The following is a 19,096-nucleotide window of genomic DNA, read 5'->3' on the forward strand; positions in this document are numbered from 1 at the left end:
AAATCATCTCTGTATACAGGTACCACACCAAATCATCTCAGTATACAGGTACCACACCAAATCATCTCAGTATACAGGTACCACACCAAATCATCTCAGTGTACAGGTACCACACCAAATCATCTTAGTATACAGGTACCACACCAAATCATCTCAGTATACAGGTACCACACCAAATCATCTCAGTGTACAGGTACCACACCAAATCATCTCAGTGTACAGGTACCACACCAAATCATCTCAGTGTACAGGTACCACACCAAATCATCTCAGTGTACAGGTACCACACCAAATCATCTCCGTATACAGGTACCACACCAGATCATCTTGGTATGGTACCACACCAAATCATCTTAGTATACAGGTACCACACCAAATCATCTCCGTATACAGGTACCACACCAAATCATCTTAGTATACAGGTACCACACCAAATCATCTCTGTATACAGGTACCACACCAAATCATCTCAGTATACAGGTACCACACCAAATCATCTCAGTGTACAGGTACCACACCAAATCATCTCAGTGTACAGGTACCACACCAAATCATCTCAGTGTACAGGTACCACACCAAATCATCTCAGTGTACAGGTACCACACCAAATCATCTCCGTATACAGGTACCACACCAGATCATCTTGGTATGGTACCACACCAAATCATCTTAGTATACAGGTACCACACCAGATCAAATGAAGAAAGACATTGGACACAGGACACCAGCCAGCGTCACCACACAACACACACTACTGTTGGTGTTGGTGAGTAAAGCCAGCACCTTGGGGCGTCTGGGTAGTGTAGTGTAGAAGCGAAAGCACTCGCCACACCGCAGAGACCTCGGTTCAATTCCCGCTAGCTGTACTTCCGGGACAACAGGGACAGCAGTGGCAATTGGCCAAGTACAATTGGGGAGAGTATTAAAAAAAGGGAGAGAGCAAAACAAGTCAGCACCTCTTCCAGGAAGACTAAGAAGGTGACGTTCATTCCCAGTGTGGCCACCAGGGTTCCTTCACTGGTGAGGAGCTGGAGGCCTCTGGGGGCCTGGCTGGGACATTTCTGTCGTCTGGGGCTGTACTTCAACAGGGTCCCCGCCGTGCAGTTATTGGACAAAGCCCTGCGATATCTGTAATATGCACCCAAAAAGACACAGGTGAGCACCGCACACTAAAAAGACACAGGTGAGCACCGCACACTAAAAAGACACAGGTGAGCACCGCACTCTTGTAGCAATAAAGTGTATGCAAATAAAAATGTATGCAAATGCATGCAGACATAAAAGGTATAATATTGAATAATAACTCTGCAAGCACGGTTGTCAGCTCAGATTTATTTATTTTTAGTTTTGAAAGTGAAGAACCTTTCATGGGTAATGTATCTCCCTAACCTTTTTATCACAGCGTGCAGAATTCCAAGGTAGCTGAGATTGACTGTTTGAAGAGATTTGTGAACGCACACACCCTCTTCTCTCTTACATACCCTGTTGTGTTGAGGAAACTTTCCTCAGTGATGCAGTCTCTCGATGCTGCTGAGGGAACGAACCAGAACGATGGAGTACACCTCCCGTCGCTCTGCCTCTCGAACCCGTAGTCGCTGTTTGAGATGGCACACGAGCACAGAGAAAGACACACTGGGGTGTTAAAACAATTCATTATGCTTTTTTATCTTTTACATTTTTATCAAGTTTTTTCGGATTTTCTCCCATTTTCTCCCCAATTGTACTTGGCCAATTCCCCCTGCTGTGGCGGTCGTTGCTCCACCCGCTCTGCTAATCTGGGGAGAGCCGTAGACTCGCACATGCTTCCTCCGATACATGTGCAGTCCCCAGCCACTTCTTTTCACCTGACAGCCAGTAGTTTCACCGGCAGGACGTAGCGCATCGGAGGATCACGCTATATTCCTCCCAGTTCCCCTCCCCCCAAACAGGCGCCACGGCCGACTAGAGGAGGCGCTAGTGCAGCGACCAGGACTCATACCCCACCGGCTTCCCACCCGCAGACACGGCCAATTGTGTCTGTAGGGACATCTGACCAAGTCGCAGGTACCGCTGACGGGAATTGAACCCGGGTCTCAGCGGTGGTAGGTGTGTGCTTTTACCTCTACAGACGCCCGTTCATTATGATTTATTAAACCATATCAAATATCAAAACTAATCTTAAACAAAATTATAAAAAATAAATGTAGATCTACTGTGAATAGAGGTATTCTAGACTAGAGTACACAGCACACCAACCCACAGTACTTGACAGTATGCGCTCCAGTGCCATCAGGGCCGGTTCCAGAACAAGATGACTAGGGATGCATCCTAGATAGGAAGGGGTGCACATTTATTTTTATTTTTTTACTTTTCAACTGAGCATGCAGACAATTAAAATAAGGGTGCAATGCGTGCTTTTGCACCCCTGTAAAACCGGGCCTGAGTGCCATGCTTTGGATGAAGGCTCTCCCCACAGTACTTGAGATTTGATGCTATAATGAAACTCCCAACTCCTTAGGCAGAAGAGACACTGCATTCGTTTACACAAACTGTAATTATCCCTTGACAAAGTCCCCCATGTTTGATCCTGGAGAGATGTAGGATCACTTCATCATAGCCTTCTAATCAGAGGTGATCAGTCTCAGAAGCCAGGGGTGAAAAGTTTATGATGGAAATGACGAGGTGATAAACTTGATAGATACGGGCCAATCCATGTCACCAGGCAGCGCTGATCATTTGCCAGCGAGGAGGTCAGAAACATAAAAGAAAGTAGGAAACGCTGTCCATCACGGACTGAAATGTTGTACTCCTGACATGAGGGATGATCAGACAGACAGAATTAATGTCAGATAGAGTGCTGCTGTGAGTCATTAGTGTTTGTCATTATGCAAATGAAAATGTATGACACACTTGATGTAAACAGAGACACGAAGCACCTGTGTACCGCTTCCTCATAGCCCATTGTTTTCCTCTGTGTTTTCTGTGTAATTGTAGCACGGTTGATGTGAAAAGTTTTGTTTCAGAATGACATCCCGCAGTTGAAAAACATGATATCTGCAGTTGCAAAATTATTTATAGCAAAACATTTCAACACATTATGGTATGGTTTTAAAGAATAGTGGATAGATTACATCCTAACAACTTTTTTTTAAGGAAAATATGTAACAGAACTCAATGTAAATGTAACAGAACTGCTGTGCCTCAGTTTGACTTGATGGAGATTGCTGAAGTGTTTGGATGTGGACTTAATGAGAATATGATATATGAGAATATAAATGAAGAATGAGAATAGGAGCTGCATAGCAGCGCGCCGCTCACCACTCAAAATCTGCCTCTGTGCACGGACACGGCTCTGACATCTGCCAAATATGCTGATCTCTGGTCTTGACACATCTGGCATTTGCTTTCAGTTTCTGGAACATTCTCTTCACTCCCATGACGCACACTTCATCCTGTCATGAATTATGCATCAAAAACAATGATAAACATGTATTTATTTATTTATTTGACTGTTTAGTTTTCATTATGTGAGTGCACCAACGAAGCTCATTCCAGTCCAATAAAAGACTTGACAGAATATGAATGTTATCAACAGTAATAGCAGTGTGATCTTCTTACTTCATTGTGTAACTGCCACGTGAGATAATCTTCGGCTGTGCACCGATGATTGAAGATGAACCGGAAGTCCATTTTGACAAGCTGCCACTCAGAGCGATGGCTGAAATGTCCAAATATTCTGCACAGACAAGTGAATTCAGAAAAACATGAAGTGAATTCAGAAGAATTCAGAAAAACATGAAGTGAATTCAGAAAAACATGAAGTGAATTCAGAAAAACATGAAGTGAATCCAGAAAAACATGGCATTCAAGTCTAGAGAATACAGTATATCACGGTTGTTGCGTGAAAACCTCGTAACTCTGATTATTGTGTTTTCACTTGCTTTATGTTGAGAATATTCTCCAACCTCTTGGGGCTTACGAAACCCTTTCAAACCCATATTGGATTAATTAAAAAATACAATGGAGAAACTAGGGTGACCAGATGTCCCACTTTGTGTGGGACTGCACAGCATATCCATGCCTTCTCCCATGTCCCACATATTGAGAGTGTCATATTTTGATTGGCTCTAGTTTTCAAAAGTCAAACCACTGCTACAGCCTGACGAACACCAGCAAGGTTGAAGCACGTTGTGTTTTATTGCCTCTTTATTGTTTATTATTTATTGTTATTTTGATTGAAGATGTACATTGTTGGTCAACTTTTTCAGTACACTTGTACATTACTGCTGTATTAAATTGTGCTTCTAAATATCCAAGAAGCTCCCTTTTTTCTCTTTATTATTCCACTTTGGCCTGCTGTCTGAGCTTTCTTGTCCCACTTTTTAGATTATTACATTTTTACTATTGTTATTGAAGAGACCAGAGTAGCCTACATTGTACATTCTTCCAGTAGAGAGAAAAGTCAGAGTCAATATTGTCAACAATATACTGGGATACATCTTTCCAGATTTTGTTAGTGTAGCGACATTGCCAGAACATTGTTTCTGGGCACATTTTCAATAGATCTAACCCCAATGCAAATTGCAAAATTCGAACCTGCGACTTGATGTCTTTTCCTTCTTAATAGGTTCCCTGCCTGCCGTTTGAGGAGTGGGCGGGGCGTGTCTATCCTTTTGGATATCGTTCACAAAAGGAATCACAACTAGTCCACATTGACATTCCACTGAGGTAAATGTCCATAACAGTTGTAGCTGCTGTTGATGCTCTTGACCTGCAGAGGGAGCATACACCTTGAAGCCACTAAACGACCGCAAAGCACAAAGCAGAAGAAACGAATTGTGCAGCCAGGACATCTTCACGTGATGGCGGCCGGTGTGGCGTAAACGTGCTCGCACGCAGATTCTTTTCTTTCAAAAGTCTAGTTTACAACTTTAATTGACTAACAGAATACTATGTAGGCTCTGTAGGGTGATACTATCGTGGATATTATAAATTGGAGCCGTTTACTTAGGTAGCGTAGGAAGAAGAAGCTATCTCTCTTGGACTCAGGTGAATGGTTTAGCTTAAGCTAACGTTAGCTCGAGCTAGTGGACTGAAGTGGGCTAGCTGACAACAAAGTTTGTCAGTCAATACTAGTGGATGAGGAAAAGTTGCTGTGATTGTGTGAGAATGTCTAAAGTCCAGAAGCTGAGAGCGGTGGTGAAGCAGCGACTAACTGCAGCTGTTGAAGAGATACTTGTGCTGATTTAAAGAATAATGGCAGAGTACGAGGAGGAAGCTTCTAGTTTAAAACGGCAGATCGACCCACAACGAGAGCTGCTGGACGCTGTTTTAAATCCTGAAGTGTACTTACAAGGAGCAGGTTGGTGACATTTAAATGTTGTTTAACATTAATCACACACATTTTATGATATTGCTGTTACACACAGTTTATGATATTCTTTAAATATGGGGTGGACTAGCCTCAACACGAGACTGTATGATGATGGACATACATCTACATCATGTAGATGTATGTCCATTGCATGTACAAGTAACCTAATTGTACAACAGGTGGCGGTAAGCACCTTGAAGGTGTCAGCGACCTGCCTATAAACCAAGAGAAGAAGAAATCTGCCGTTAGCTAGCTGTTAGCTCTGTCCAATATGTGGCAATAAAACGCCACTGACCAGTTTGATATAACGGTCAACCAGTTCGAGTCATGCTCTGTTGGCTAGTTGTTGATATGGCTTAATTTTTCAGCTGCGGAGGTTGCCCCTTGGGTCCACCCCAACCCCATTGGTGATACCTATGGATCTCGTTAAAATTATGAAGTAACGGTAACAAGTTTAAGTACACTTCCCTTCACAGTTTTCCTTAATGTGTGTATGTCTGTATTTCAGCCGTATCAGACCTCCTGTTGGAGGACCCAGAGCCACCACACATTAAAGAGGAACAGGAGGAACTCTGGAATAGTCAGAATGCAGAGCAGCTTCAGGAGGACCCAGAGCCCCCACACATTAAAGAGGAACAGGAGGAACTCTGGACCAACCAGGAGGAAGAGCAGCTTCAGGAGGACCCAGAGGCCCCACACATTAAAGTGGAACAGGAGGACCTCTGGGACAGTCAGACTGTAGAGCAGCTTCAGGAGGACCCAGAGCCCCCATACATTAAAGAGGAAGAGGATGAACTCTGGAGCAGTCAGAATTCAGAGCAGCTTCAGGAGGACCCAGGGTCCTCACAAATTAAAGAGGAACAGGAGGAACTCTGGATCAGTCAGGTGGGAGCGCAGCTTCAGGATGGCCTAGAGCCCCCACAAATTAAAGAGGAACAGGAGGAAGCCTGGATCAGCCAGGAGGGAGAGCAGCTTCAGGAGGACCCAGAGCTCCGACACATTAAAGAGGAACAGGAGGAAGTCTGGATCAGTCAGGAGGGAGAACAGCTTCAGGAGGACCCAGAGCTCCGACACATTAAAGAGGAACAGGAGGAAGTCTGGATCAGTCAGGAGGGAGAACAGCTTCAGGAGGACCCAGAGCTCCCACACATTAAAGAGGAACAGGAGGAAGTCTGGATCAGTCAGGAGAGAGAGCAGCTTCAAGGGCTGGAGGAGGCCCATATGACAGAGTTCCCATTCACTGCTGTCCCTGTGAAGAGCAAAGATGATGAGGAGAAACCTCAGTCCTCACAGCTTCATCAAAGCCAAACTAAGGAGAACAGAGAGGCAGAGCCTCTAGCCAGCAGCTCAAAGGAACAGATGAAAACAGGAGTTGATGGAGAGGACTGTGGAGAACCAGCCAGGGACTTCGATCCAGCTAGTCATTTACAACCAACTAGGGCTGGCAAGACTTCAGACTCTTCTGAAACTGTGACTGAAGACAGTGATGATGATGATGATAGGATGGAAACTGGTGAACCTCAGTCAGGTTTAGACCCACTGAAAAACTGCAACGTTGTTGGGAAGAAACACTTCATTTGCTCAATTTGTGGTAAAAGTTTTGGTCGTAAACATGTCTTGCAGACACACATGATAGTCCACACAGGTGAGAAACAATTTAAGTGCTCAGTCTGTGGTAAAAGTTTTGGTCGTAAAGAAAACATGAAGAAACACATGATAGTCCACACAGGTGAGAAACAATTTAAGTGCTCAGTCTGTGGTAAAAGTTTTGGTCATAAACATGTCTTGCAGACACACATGATAGTCCACACAGGTGAGAAAGAATTAAAGTGCTCAGTCTGTGGTAAAAGTTTTGGTCATAAACATGTCTTGCAGACACACATGATAGTCCACACAGGTGAGAAACAATTTAAGTGCTCAGTCTGTGGTAAAAGTTTTGGTCGTAAAGAAAACATGAAGAAACACATGATAGTCCACACAGGTGAGAAACAATTTAAGTGCTCAGTCTGTGGTAAAAGTTTTGGTCGGACAGGACACTTGCAGAGACACATGATAGTCCACACAGGTGAGAAACAATTTGAGTGCTCACTCTGTGGTAAAGGTTTTGGTCATAAACATGTCTTGCAGACACACATGATAGTCCACACAGGTGAGAAACAATTTAAGTGCTCAGTCTGTGGTAAAAGTTTTGCTCGTAAACATGTCTTGCAGACACACATGATAGTCCACACAGGTGAGAAACAATTTAAGTGCTCAGTCTGTGGTAAAAGTTTTGGTCTTAAAGAAAACATGAAGAAACACATGATAATCCACACAGGTGAGAAACAATTCAAGTGCTCAGTCTGTGGTAAAAGTTTTGGTCTTAAAGAAAACATGAAGAGACACATGAAGATCCACACAGGAGAGTAAGCATTTTAATTGCCGTCTGTAGTCAAAATGGAAACTTGAACAGTCACATGTTACCACACAGGAGATAAACTGTTAATTGCTCAGTTGGTGTGTTTATATACAGTAAGATGTATTAATTATATAATTCTGTTCTGTGGTTTATTGTTGATTACCGGTAGTTAGAACTTGGTAGGCTCATTCTCTGCAAGAGCGGTTTTGTCATTGTTTATTATCAGCTTGTTAAATGTGAATATTTCCTGGTTTCTTTAGTCTTCTATGACAGTAAGCTGATTATCTTTGGGTTGTGGACTGTTGGTCAGGGACAAAAGAAGACATTCGAGGACGTCATTTTGGGCTTTGGGGAAAAAGTGATCCACATTTTTCACCATTTTGTAACATTTTATAGACCAAACCACTAATCGATTAGTCGATAAAATAATCAACAGATTAATCGATAATGAAAATAATCATTAGTTGCATGTCCCATATTGTCCCACACAAACATACTCTTGTCGCACATTTTGGTTTGTGGGGATCTGGTCACCCTAGGAGCAACATGCTTTTCCCCAGCATTTCAAGAATATAGATACATTCCAGACCCTCATCAGAATATAATGTAATGAACACACTAGAAACAAATAAAGCGACTTTGTTCTTCATATCTTACGTCATTATTAGGGTGTCCTCTCCGGGCTCCCCCAACACCCCATCCACATATAGCGGGGAGGAGGTGAAGCTATATTTATCCCAGTTTCTGCCCTCATCAAAACTCAGCCTGAGGGGGGGGAACGATGGTGGGATCAGAGCCGCAGAGAGAGAGAGAGAGGAATTCATAAGAAGAGCAGCAGCCGACAAACAATCTCACATTCTATGTTGAAGATGCATAATGTTCTCAAATAAGATGCGATCAACTCAAGCCTCACCAAATGTGTCTGATGGGCAGAGGTGTGTGTCGGATGGCCACCAGAGCTCCTCCTTGATTTAGGAACAAAATGCTGTACTCTTCCTCAAAAACCTGCAAACAGGACCAGGGTCACTCTGTCACACACTGGAGGTAAACGGAAGTCCACACAACACATGCCCTGCTTACAATAAGGACCATGCATACCCTCACATTATATCAGTGAAAACTACCAGCGGCACTCTATACAGTTCTCTGTTGGGTAAAAAGTGTCAAGCAATGTGTTTATGCGTCACTCATCAAAGGGTTGCTCTCCTTGCATATTTATGGTATCCATCTTATAGCAATGAAAGAAAATCTATAAGGTCCCTTTGACTAATTTTTTTTTTACATATTAGAGATGTACATGTCTTGTAGTTATCGTGCTGTACCTCTCTCCAAGTGTTGCCAGCATCAGATGTGATGAAAATACTGACATTGGTACTGGTCAATTCAGGTCCAACGACACCTGAATACAGAGGGTACATCATTGTTGTTGTTGTTTTTTTATATACGATATCTACAGAACTAAATGCACAGGCACATCAGTACACTTTTCTTTCAGAATTAAACGCTTAATCATACAAGACAAAGTTAAATATGCGTTTGTTTTATTTTTTCGTTCAAGCAACATGGAACAGATGGTGCGCAGGTAAAGTGCAATTGAATTACTTTGCGGAGTCATTTCAATTGAGATAGAAACAGTCTTACATTTATGCAGAGAACAGAGCAAATACGATGGATTTGGGAGATACTGTGGTAACCAGTGTTAACCCATTGATACCTGATGCAGCATTTGTGTGTGTATCCCTTTAAGACCGCGAACCGCGTTTAACGCGGTTCGCGGTCTTAAAGGGATACGCACACAAATGAGGGATATACACGCAAATGCTGCATCAGGTATCAATGGGTTAAGGGTGAGAGCAAAAAATGATATGGATGCAGAAATAAAACAATCTCCTCACCCGATGCTATTATAATTCCTGGAGCTGAATCTTTGCTGACAATATTTCCCGAGGTATAAGGATTCTCAGACACATGGAGATGCAGGTGTAACGAACAGTAGGGCTGTGAAACAGTGGCATAGAAAAGATTGGCCTAGGTCAAAATATAAATGTGAGGAGAGGTTTGATACAGACGTAGGTTTGCAATAAGCAAATTAATTGGGTAATGACGTCCTTTAAAAAAAAAAGGCGAATTCATCATTAGTCAGTTGCCTTGACAATATTGCATCATAACTGGTAAGAGATGAGAATGACTTTCTGATTACTCAGTAAATTTATCATCATTATTTTTTGGGTAGCTATTATAAAGTTTACTGCAGTTAGTAAGCAGTAAGTAAATAGTTAATAAGTGGCTTGCAAAACATCAGGACAGATTATTTGAATTAATATTAATTAATTTGATACTATTAATTTTCATTACAATAATTCATGCTAAGCAGCTAAATTCAAATATTTAGAATTATTTGCCTAATTGTATTTGACCATGGTATGTTCTGATGCGATTGTGGGCAGATACAGGGCATCTAAAATGTAGATGCCCTGTATCTTTAGGACCTCGTTATTTAGATTCTAGATAACCAATAGGATCCCTGTCAGCGGGCCACTTTCAGTACCTGTTCACAGTAGAGCTTGTTTCCCTGGAGATCCGTTGTGGGAGCCTGTAGAAGACGCCAGTCTCTCCCCTTGTTGTATGTGATGTAGGTTTTCACTTGGTTCTCAACAACTTTATTTGACAGGAACACCCCTTTAATCCCAGCTACCTGCAACATGAGAGACAGAGAGCGAGAAGAGGGGGAAAATAACACAAAGGGGAGGGGGGAGACACAACAACAATCGTGAATTATTCAAACGTAAGTAAAGCTGAAGGCCTAGTTCTGTTCTGAGACGAAGATATGTCTGAAAGTCAAGTTTTTCTGTCAGGGAGCAGCACTATTTTCAAACCATCTGTACTGTAGGAATCTGCAGAAAAGGGAAAAAAAACATGGTGGCACCCTGAGACATTTCTACTACTTTGTATTTATGAGCAGGGAGATGCAGGCACACACACGCAGTTCACATTGTTCTTATATTTAGAATGCACAGATCTCGGTCAGGGAAAGAGTGACATTTTCATCTAGGGATGCCACCCATATGAACATTTTGGCTCGTACTGATAACCGATATCGATATGATCTGTATAAAAACACGTTTCTATGATAATCACATTTTGTACATACTGAAAAACACATGTAAACACTGTGAATTTGAAAAAGTAACATCTTTCTTTATTTCCAAAAACATATGTAAAAGCCCCATAAATCATAGATTTACCACATCGTTTCCTCTCAATGCGACATTTTTGGCTGATACCGATGACATAACATTGCTGTTATTTTGCTCATCAGACCGATACGATATATATATTAAAAAAAAATAACATTGGCCAATCTATATATATACAATTGAGTATGTGGACTTTGTTTGTCTGTCTGTTTGTTTGTTTGTTTCAAATTCTGTGTTCGGCCACAGCTATACCGTCTTACGTGCGATCGGGCTGAAGCCTTGAGGGTATGTAAAGGGCACCCGTGTGGGTGACCTGATGGAGCCGGATTTTTAAATACGGCTAATTAGCTAATGATGTGATGTCATCAGTGATGATGTCATCAATGATGTCAAAAGCGATGTCATAAGGGCGCGCGCACATACACACACACACGGAGGCATTGTGACAAGACTGATCAGTGATGTCATAGGGGGGGCACACACACACACACACACTGATGATGTAATTACGCGCCAATAGGGCAGGCGAGGCCGAGCCTAGGCGTGCGAGATTGCTGATGTATCGTGCATCCCTAATAACATCTACTGGTCAACCACTGCATCAGAATATTTATGGGCATAAAATGTGTATGGATAGAGGTCAATAAGCAGTAAGAGTAATCATTGCTGACAGCTATCTTGACTGTATGATTGTAACGTGATGCTTTTACTGCTGGCTGGCTGCAGATGAGGATCATATAGACTCAGTGATGCACAGTACATGTGCACTCACTGCTTTCTAAGCTTAGTCTAGTTTGACCTCGTCTGTCAACACAGATACAAGATGTTCCAGGAGCGAAGTTCAAGCTGTATATTATCCTACACTTGTGTCTGGGCCTTAAAGTGGCTTCTCAAGACTGCAACTGCTAAATGTTTCAGTTCAGGTGGCTATAATGTCGAAAGGGAGAGAAAGAGAACAGCTAGAACTTGGATGACAGAGAGAGAGAGACTTAAATGCTACAGAGTGAATTACATTGTAGCACCATCTGTCCCATTAAAGTGAGGACATCCAGGACTTCTTAATACTTTAAAAACAAACTCAGCGACACAACAGAGAGTACAGAGTAACCGATCAAATTTAGTTGTTGTTGCCTCATTCATTCCCTGTTCCCATAAGCTGCAGCGGGGTCACTGATACAGTTGGTCCAACTCAGCTTGGCATGAATAACATGAAGGGGGAAAAAATCTAAGTGCGCGCACAACTCAAAGAAAAGACCAAAGGGGACTTGGAACAGAAATAAAAAGCCAGCACTCAAAATGTCCTTTTTTGCCATTTAATACCACCGGGTCAGACCCGACATCACCGCATGTGTTCCAGCACAAAGCCTTCATCAGCGCTGATGAAGGCTTTGTGCTGGAACACATCGTCGGGTCTGACCCGGTGGTATTAAATAGCAAGAAGGACATTTTGAGTGCTGGCTTTTTCGCTCTGTTCCAAGAATAACATGAAAAAAAATGTAATAATGTTAATGTGAATCGAGGACAGCAGCAGCACCCCAGCAGTCATCCTCCTACCTCATACAGGTCTATCATGACATTGCCCTCAGGTCCTCCACTGCTCACGACGTTCTCCAGCGCCAGAGTGAAGAACAGCCCCCTGGACTCAGACATGTACAGGTTGTACGAGTCATTCTGGTGCCAGTCCTGAATCGCTGTCACCACCTGGTTATCATCTGTGCTGATTATCTGCAAGTCCTGGGTATGAAATTCATGTAGATGTAGGTTACTTTCAATAAGGCCTGCTGCACCTTCTCTGTGGAGTGAGGATGATCATTTTTAGAGCTTGCATTAAAAAGGGCTAAAGGCTCAGTCAAAACTTTGCTGGTAGCATTTCAAATTGAGGCATTTAGCTGAAACCCTTATCCAGAGTGACTCACAACGAGCGAGCAGGTAACGTAGGAGGGAGCAGATCAGGCTCCTCGGGGGAGTTTTGACAGGACACATTTGATGGGTGCATGGGTGGAGGAATGTATTGATGGACACGGCACGGGACTGAATCTGGGAATGTGAATCTGACAGCCTCTCTAACTGCCAGACCATCATCCTGCTCTGCTTTTCATAGAATGCAGTGCAGCACACAGATTGGTGGCAAGAAGATTGTGCATTTTTCTTTTTTAAGATTTTTTGGGCATTTTGCCTTTATTAGATCGGACAGTAGGCAGACAGGAAAAGTGGGGAGAGAGAGAGTGGATGACATGCGGCAAAAGGACCGCGGGTCGGGTTCGGCCGCGCGGAGTTCTAATCGTTTGTGGTACGCGTTCTACCAGGTGAGCCACCGGGACGCCCCAGATTGTGCATTTCTCTGATTGAAGACTGATAACTGCCCAATCACAGACCTCATATTTAAAGGAACACTCTGCCCAGTTTCAACCAGCTTTGTATCATTAGAACATCAGTAGTATATCAGAAAACTGTAAACGGTTTTGAAGTCTGTCATTTAATTTGACAGTTATTGAGTGTTAAAGTGTGGACCAGTGACATCACTGGTCCACACTAAATCAAATTAATAACTCATTAACTCAAATCAACTCTCAATAACTGTCAAACTAGATGAATGATGAATAGTTTGACAGTTATTGAGAGTTGATTTGAGTTAATGAGTTATTAATTTGAGTTAGTGTGGACCAGTGATGTCACTGGTCCACACTTTAACACTCAATAACTGTCAAATTAAATGACAGACTTCAAAACCGTTTACAGTTTTCTGATATACTACTGATGTTCTAATGATACAAAGCTGGTTGAAAATGGGCGGAGTGTTCCTTTAAGTAAACAGCTGCCCATATGGATTGGAGGCCAGGTGATTAGAACATACTTATGGGAAAAACACAGAATGTAAAGAGATGATTTTGCATAATTGGACAATGATGTGGAGGGGGGGGGGAAACAAATGTAAGATTTGTCAGCAAACCATATGATTATTAGATGACTAAGAATTTTGGGGGACAGACAGCCCTAGTTAAAATAATGTAACGCACACTCTGACTCTGTCAGCATCAGGAGAGACCACAATGGAATCTGGGGGGGGGGGAGAAAGTGTTGCCCATTATAGCTAATGTTGCATTTGTGTTCAACACACCAAGCAAAGTGTTCTTTCAATAAGCTTACCTTTGGCAGAGTGTACTTAGGAAGCTTCATCGGGAAGAAACCGTTTCTTTTATAGGACACATAATGGACAGATTGCCCACCCATTGGCACCTAGAGAAGCAATATAGATAGTGTGATTTGCAATTCATCAAATTTCAAGTAAATGCTTATAAACTTCATTGTGTAAATTCATTGCTAGCAGCAGGTATCAAACATTTTCAACCACAATGGATGCCTCCGAGTTTACTACTAATTAGGATGTTGTATGGTAGTAGCGACACTGTGATTTCAATTCGATGCCACCGTCCCTTTCCAGGATAACGGCCCCTTTTAGTTAATGAAAAACAGGACCGCACATTAAGATGCAATTCAATGCAGCGGTTTTACAGCTTTTAATTGTCTTTTAATGGAGCTAGACCTCGCAATAAAAAAACCCACCTGGATGAAAACGTACTCGTCCTGAACCACCAGGGAATCAGGGATGATAAATCCGAGGAAAGGCTTGCCCTTGTTTGCATCGGAGCAATTTTGCAGTTTACACGTGATGTACTGCGACCCTGCAGATAAGCATGAAATTAGAGTTAAAAAAAATGTAACAAACGTAAACAAAGAAAAACAAACAACCTTCAGTAGTCCCTCAATCAAGGTTTAACATGCTGACGGTACAAAGTGAGCCATACGAGGGGAAATCGTGGAGGCCGATCCCCGTTCTCACTAATAGATATAAAGCAGAGAGAGCTGTCATAATGTGTTAGCATCAGCTAAATGAGTGGCTCTCCAGGGACAGGGCATTAACACAGGAGGCCTTATGGAAGTGGCCCCGCTCTGCGCTGGGGCCAAGAAAAGAGACAAGGCGCAGGCCGGGCACTTGAAAAATGAATTAGCTTAATAATCGTATGAGGAGTCTCCGTGCAGCCAGTTCAGTTGGGGGGAAGAGAGTTCCGGTAAAGTGCAATAATGAAAAAGCTGTTACCCTTCTCGCCGCACCTCCTCTGAAACTACAGTTTAGAAATGACAATACAGGTTGGCACTATGGCACAAAATGCAATTTTGATTTGGCACCTGTTCTCATTTCAATGGAGAATACCGTCAACTTTAACTGCAACCTGCAAAATTTATGAATGAGAAGGTGGAGGAGCTTTACATGATTTAGTAATATGCTGAGCTTTTCCCCCTCTGTTTACACAATCTACAATTACTTTGATGTGTTTGGAATATGGATGACACAATTTCCTGTTTGCACTGCAGGGTGTTATAGACAGAAGATGGTGAGGCCATGGGCACATCATGTGATTTGACTCACGTCCATTGGAGACACTGATTTCCAGGTGGATGGTCCCTTGCTCTTTGTCTAAACCCATTCTTGACCTGCAACATGACAAACATCTTAGGAACATCTACTGTACATTTCAATTGTGTTTTAATATGTATCTGATCTGCACCTAGACCAAACCCATCTTCATGCATTTTAGAGTGACATTTTTGACATCACATTTTGAGTGATGCATTATGCCATATAGTACATGTATAGCTGACTTGATTAAAGATGATTTGTCTTGTGATTCTAATTTCCCTTTTATTTATTCTGAGCAACAGGTGGCTTGAGTGCACTCAGATCATACGACATCAAGGCATCATGATTTCATCCACCATTTCTTCTGGTGTTCCAAGGCAAATGCGATAGATCGATGCTGTGCCAATAAGTGAACAAACACAAAGCAAAAACAATACGGAAAATTGAGAACATTATTCACACAGCAAAACACTTTTTTCTGCAATCAGTGATCACTTCCAGTTTCCTATTAACATTTACGAGAGCAAAGAAAAGAGCAATATTTGTGACATCTTCCCCATTACAGGCTGGCCCGTCAGGCGCTTGACCTGCACTAGCCTTTATGGGGAAGCTACTGTATATTTAGCCATCTGATTCCTGCGCAATAGAGATTCTTGGTGATAGCGGTTAAGTGAGTGACCACTTGTTGTATTAATAGCAGCTGTTGTGACAGAAGATGGGTTTCTTCTCATTTCCCATCCTGTGTCTGAACTATCATAAAAAAGAGACCCCGTCCTGCTTCCCTCAGCACTCTGTAATTGCCTCCCAGCTCCATCTCTTTTAATGGCCTTTCTGTCAAATACTTCATCCCATTCCATCAGTGAACAGCAGGGCTTGCTCTTAAATAGACCCCTTCTGTTACCCTGCTGTACCCCATGACTATAGCGAACACCCTCCTGTCTCCCCAGGAAGGTTGTCTGCTAACATTGTTTTGTAAATCACGTTTGTCACATTTGTTAGTTAAGATGTCCACATGGTGAAAGTTATTGAAACACTTCCTTAATTCATAGATGGCGTGGGGGTCTTTTTTTATTATGCCTGCCATACATCTGGCCCACTCATCTCCGAGAAGAGAAAAGCCAGTGCTAATATATAGCAACATTTCTGCAAACATATTGTTTGTGATTGATCATCTAAGCCCCCGGCTTAACGATACGGGAGAGGAAAATGCAGTCTGGGACACCGTTCCACACGCATTCCTGTTGACATTACTTAGCATATTGACGAGCAAGATTATAATGCTGCTGCTAAAGGTAAATAATAATGACAATATTCCTAAGGGCAACTGAAAACAATTATAGGGACATGCGCCACACACCAGTACAGAATCACTAGGATCCTTTATAGCTTAATGTGTTTTTCTCTGTTCCAAATATTGCAAGCTAACAGTATATCAATTTTACCCAAAGTTTACGACAAAAATATGTTAGCCACTACTGAAGCAAGTTATACATTTCACCTTGCCCCCAAAGGAAATCAATGTTCCTATATCCCGCCTTCCCTTTGAGGATAAAAAATATCAGCCTCTTTAATAAGAGGCAAACTTGATCTTTATTGGGATGATAAACGGACTCATTTGTGCCTGTCTTTGGCTGTTTGTCTAAATATTCTTTGTGTTTCTGTGTGTTCCATAGTGAAATCAGCGTGAATGTTGAACAGGATTTTTGTAAAGCTGAAATGTAATGTATTTGGCCTAATTGGGTGTAGAAAGGTCAAAGAAAAGCAAATATATAAAGAAACAACACATGAATGTTTGTTCAAGAATATTGTCATTTTGTAACAAAGAGAGTATAATGTCAAGATATACAGCAGAAGAGGGAAGCGCTGCATGGATCTGATGGCTCATCCGACAGGTGCTCATTAGTGGGGCGGGTAATAGTATTAGACAAACAGAATCCAGGAGGTCTTGCTTGATGTCAGTCCCCAGGTTTTGATGCAGACTACCATGGAATAAAACTAAGGCACTCCGTTTTCAAGTAGAAATATATATTTAATCGAGCACAAGTCAAATAGACAGACCAACACATATCGACCTGCTAGGTCTTCATCAGGGTCTTCATGGTAGTCTGCATCAAAACCTGGGGACTGACATCAAGCAAGACCTCCTGGATTCTGTTTGTCTATAATGTCAAGATGTCTGATTGTAATACTGATATATTGGGCCATCATTTTCCTCAGACCAATGCAAAATCTGCTAATTAGATGTATAGCAAAAATATTAAAATCAAACTGTACGTCATTCCAACATCCTTGATTAATTTATGTTGGCCTAATATTGATACTTTTTTAATTCCATTGAGAAGTGTGTGAAAAGAATTTTGTAGCCAACTGCTATAAATAAATCGTTCCTATACCTCCATCCAAAAGCTAATAAGGTTCAAACTCTTGCCCCAAAACTTGCTCACTTCACAGATACCACATCACCAGCGCTGACACTCTGCAATAGAGTTCAATAGGCCCTTTTCACATCAACCGTTTTGAGGTGGTAAAGCAGGTGTAACCAATAACATGAATGAGGGCCCTGGCACTGGAACACCTAAATGGAACGGAACCATCATTAATGGTATTGGTTACACCTGCTTTACCATCTCAAAACGGTTGTTGTGAAAATAAATGAACAAGTGGTGGATATGTTTGTATATGTTATACATGGTGGTATCCCAACAGTTACTATAGTGAGTGTTGAGATCATAATCAACGTTTCATGTGCAGACTGCAATGGGTCCAATATTAAATAGTATGTGTAAACTAGAACCATAGAACATTATCTTAACAAAAAAGAAATGATCCATCCAGTACAGGATCTGCCTACTGTACGAATGCTAGCTTGACGTTCAAGGAAATGGAATGAGAGTGGGCTAGGATGTTTAATTTCCTGCTCAAGATCGGATGGCATTTTATTTATTCAAGGTGAACTTTTAATAAAGACATCACTGCTAATTCCTGTCATCAATTTGAAAGATTTCATTAAATTTCTTCGAGCTATTATGCGAGATAGAGTTGCCGATAAATACAAGCTTGACTTGTAGATAACATTCATTGTTTTGTTGGGCCAGCATGAGAGTTGCATATTAACACGAAGAAGAAGCAGCGTTACTGCAGTATGGCTTCACATATTTCGTGAAGGCAATAAATATATGAATATATGAAATATATGAATGTAAAATCGTTCTTCGCTTATCTATTATTCCCAATATTTCTAGAGGATATGAGGATATTTTGTCATAATGGTAGCGTGTCTCTGAGTCCCAGGTTAGTTTGCAAGTGATTGATTGCCAATCTCACCAGTAGAATCTGTTGGGGACGACATTGTCATGCACAAGCTGCCATCTCCTTCCAAATTCAACAGAGACGTAGAGCTGAAAAATGAGAAGAATGCATTAACCAAATGAGTTAAAAGAAAAATCATTTGTCAAACAGAATATCCAGGAGAATTCCTTCCTGATTTCACATCCACCAGTATGCAGCAGCTGTCAGCTCTCTGACACTGCGGAGTCAAGTTGATAATTAGGGTTCCAAACTAACTTTTCCACTTTCTCAGGTAGTCGCACGGACGGACACGCTACACGCTACTATGGCTGTCAGACGCTGTTCAGTTCGGATTAGCGTACGCAACTTGCTGTCTGCTAATCGGGAGTCTTTGTGTCGTCGTGGTTTTCACACTATTATGACTGAGCTGCGACATCATA

General features: G+C 42.0%; 1 protein-coding gene across 1 annotated transcript in view; it reads right to left on the minus strand.

Moving 5' to 3' along the window:
• The window catches only part of LOC310789080 (VPS10 domain-containing receptor SorCS1-like), a gene marked incomplete at its 3' end in the record, with an annotated part of 54,569 nt that overhangs the window by 11,672 nt on the left and 23,801 nt on the right, over positions 1–19,096 (minus strand). Inside the window, exons 5-18 of the mRNA XM_083650677.1 lie at positions 18,693–18,766; positions 15,378–15,442; positions 14,513–14,631; positions 14,096–14,185; positions 12,503–12,682; positions 10,300–10,446; positions 9,647–9,749; positions 9,074–9,150; positions 8,665–8,756; positions 8,409–8,516; positions 3,598–3,715; positions 3,298–3,431; positions 1,482–1,595; positions 957–1,128 (exon numbers count right to left, since the gene is read on the minus strand). Coding sequence (XP_083506803.1) covers positions 957–1,128; positions 1,482–1,595; positions 3,298–3,431; positions 3,598–3,715; positions 8,409–8,516; positions 8,665–8,756; positions 9,074–9,150; positions 9,647–9,749; positions 10,300–10,446; positions 12,503–12,682; positions 14,096–14,185; positions 14,513–14,631; positions 15,378–15,442; positions 18,693–18,766 — 1,593 coding nt within the window. The remainder of the gene's footprint in view (positions 1–956; positions 1,129–1,481; positions 1,596–3,297; positions 3,432–3,597; positions 3,716–8,408; positions 8,517–8,664; positions 8,757–9,073; positions 9,151–9,646; positions 9,750–10,299; positions 10,447–12,502; positions 12,683–14,095; positions 14,186–14,512; positions 14,632–15,377; positions 15,443–18,692; positions 18,767–19,096) is intronic.

The sequence above is a fragment of the Poromitra crassiceps genome (assembly GCF_964638095.1).
Source record: "Poromitra crassiceps genome assembly, chromosome: 14".
In the NCBI taxonomy this organism is placed as follows: Eukaryota; Metazoa; Chordata; class Actinopteri; order Beryciformes; family Melamphaidae; genus Poromitra; species Poromitra crassiceps.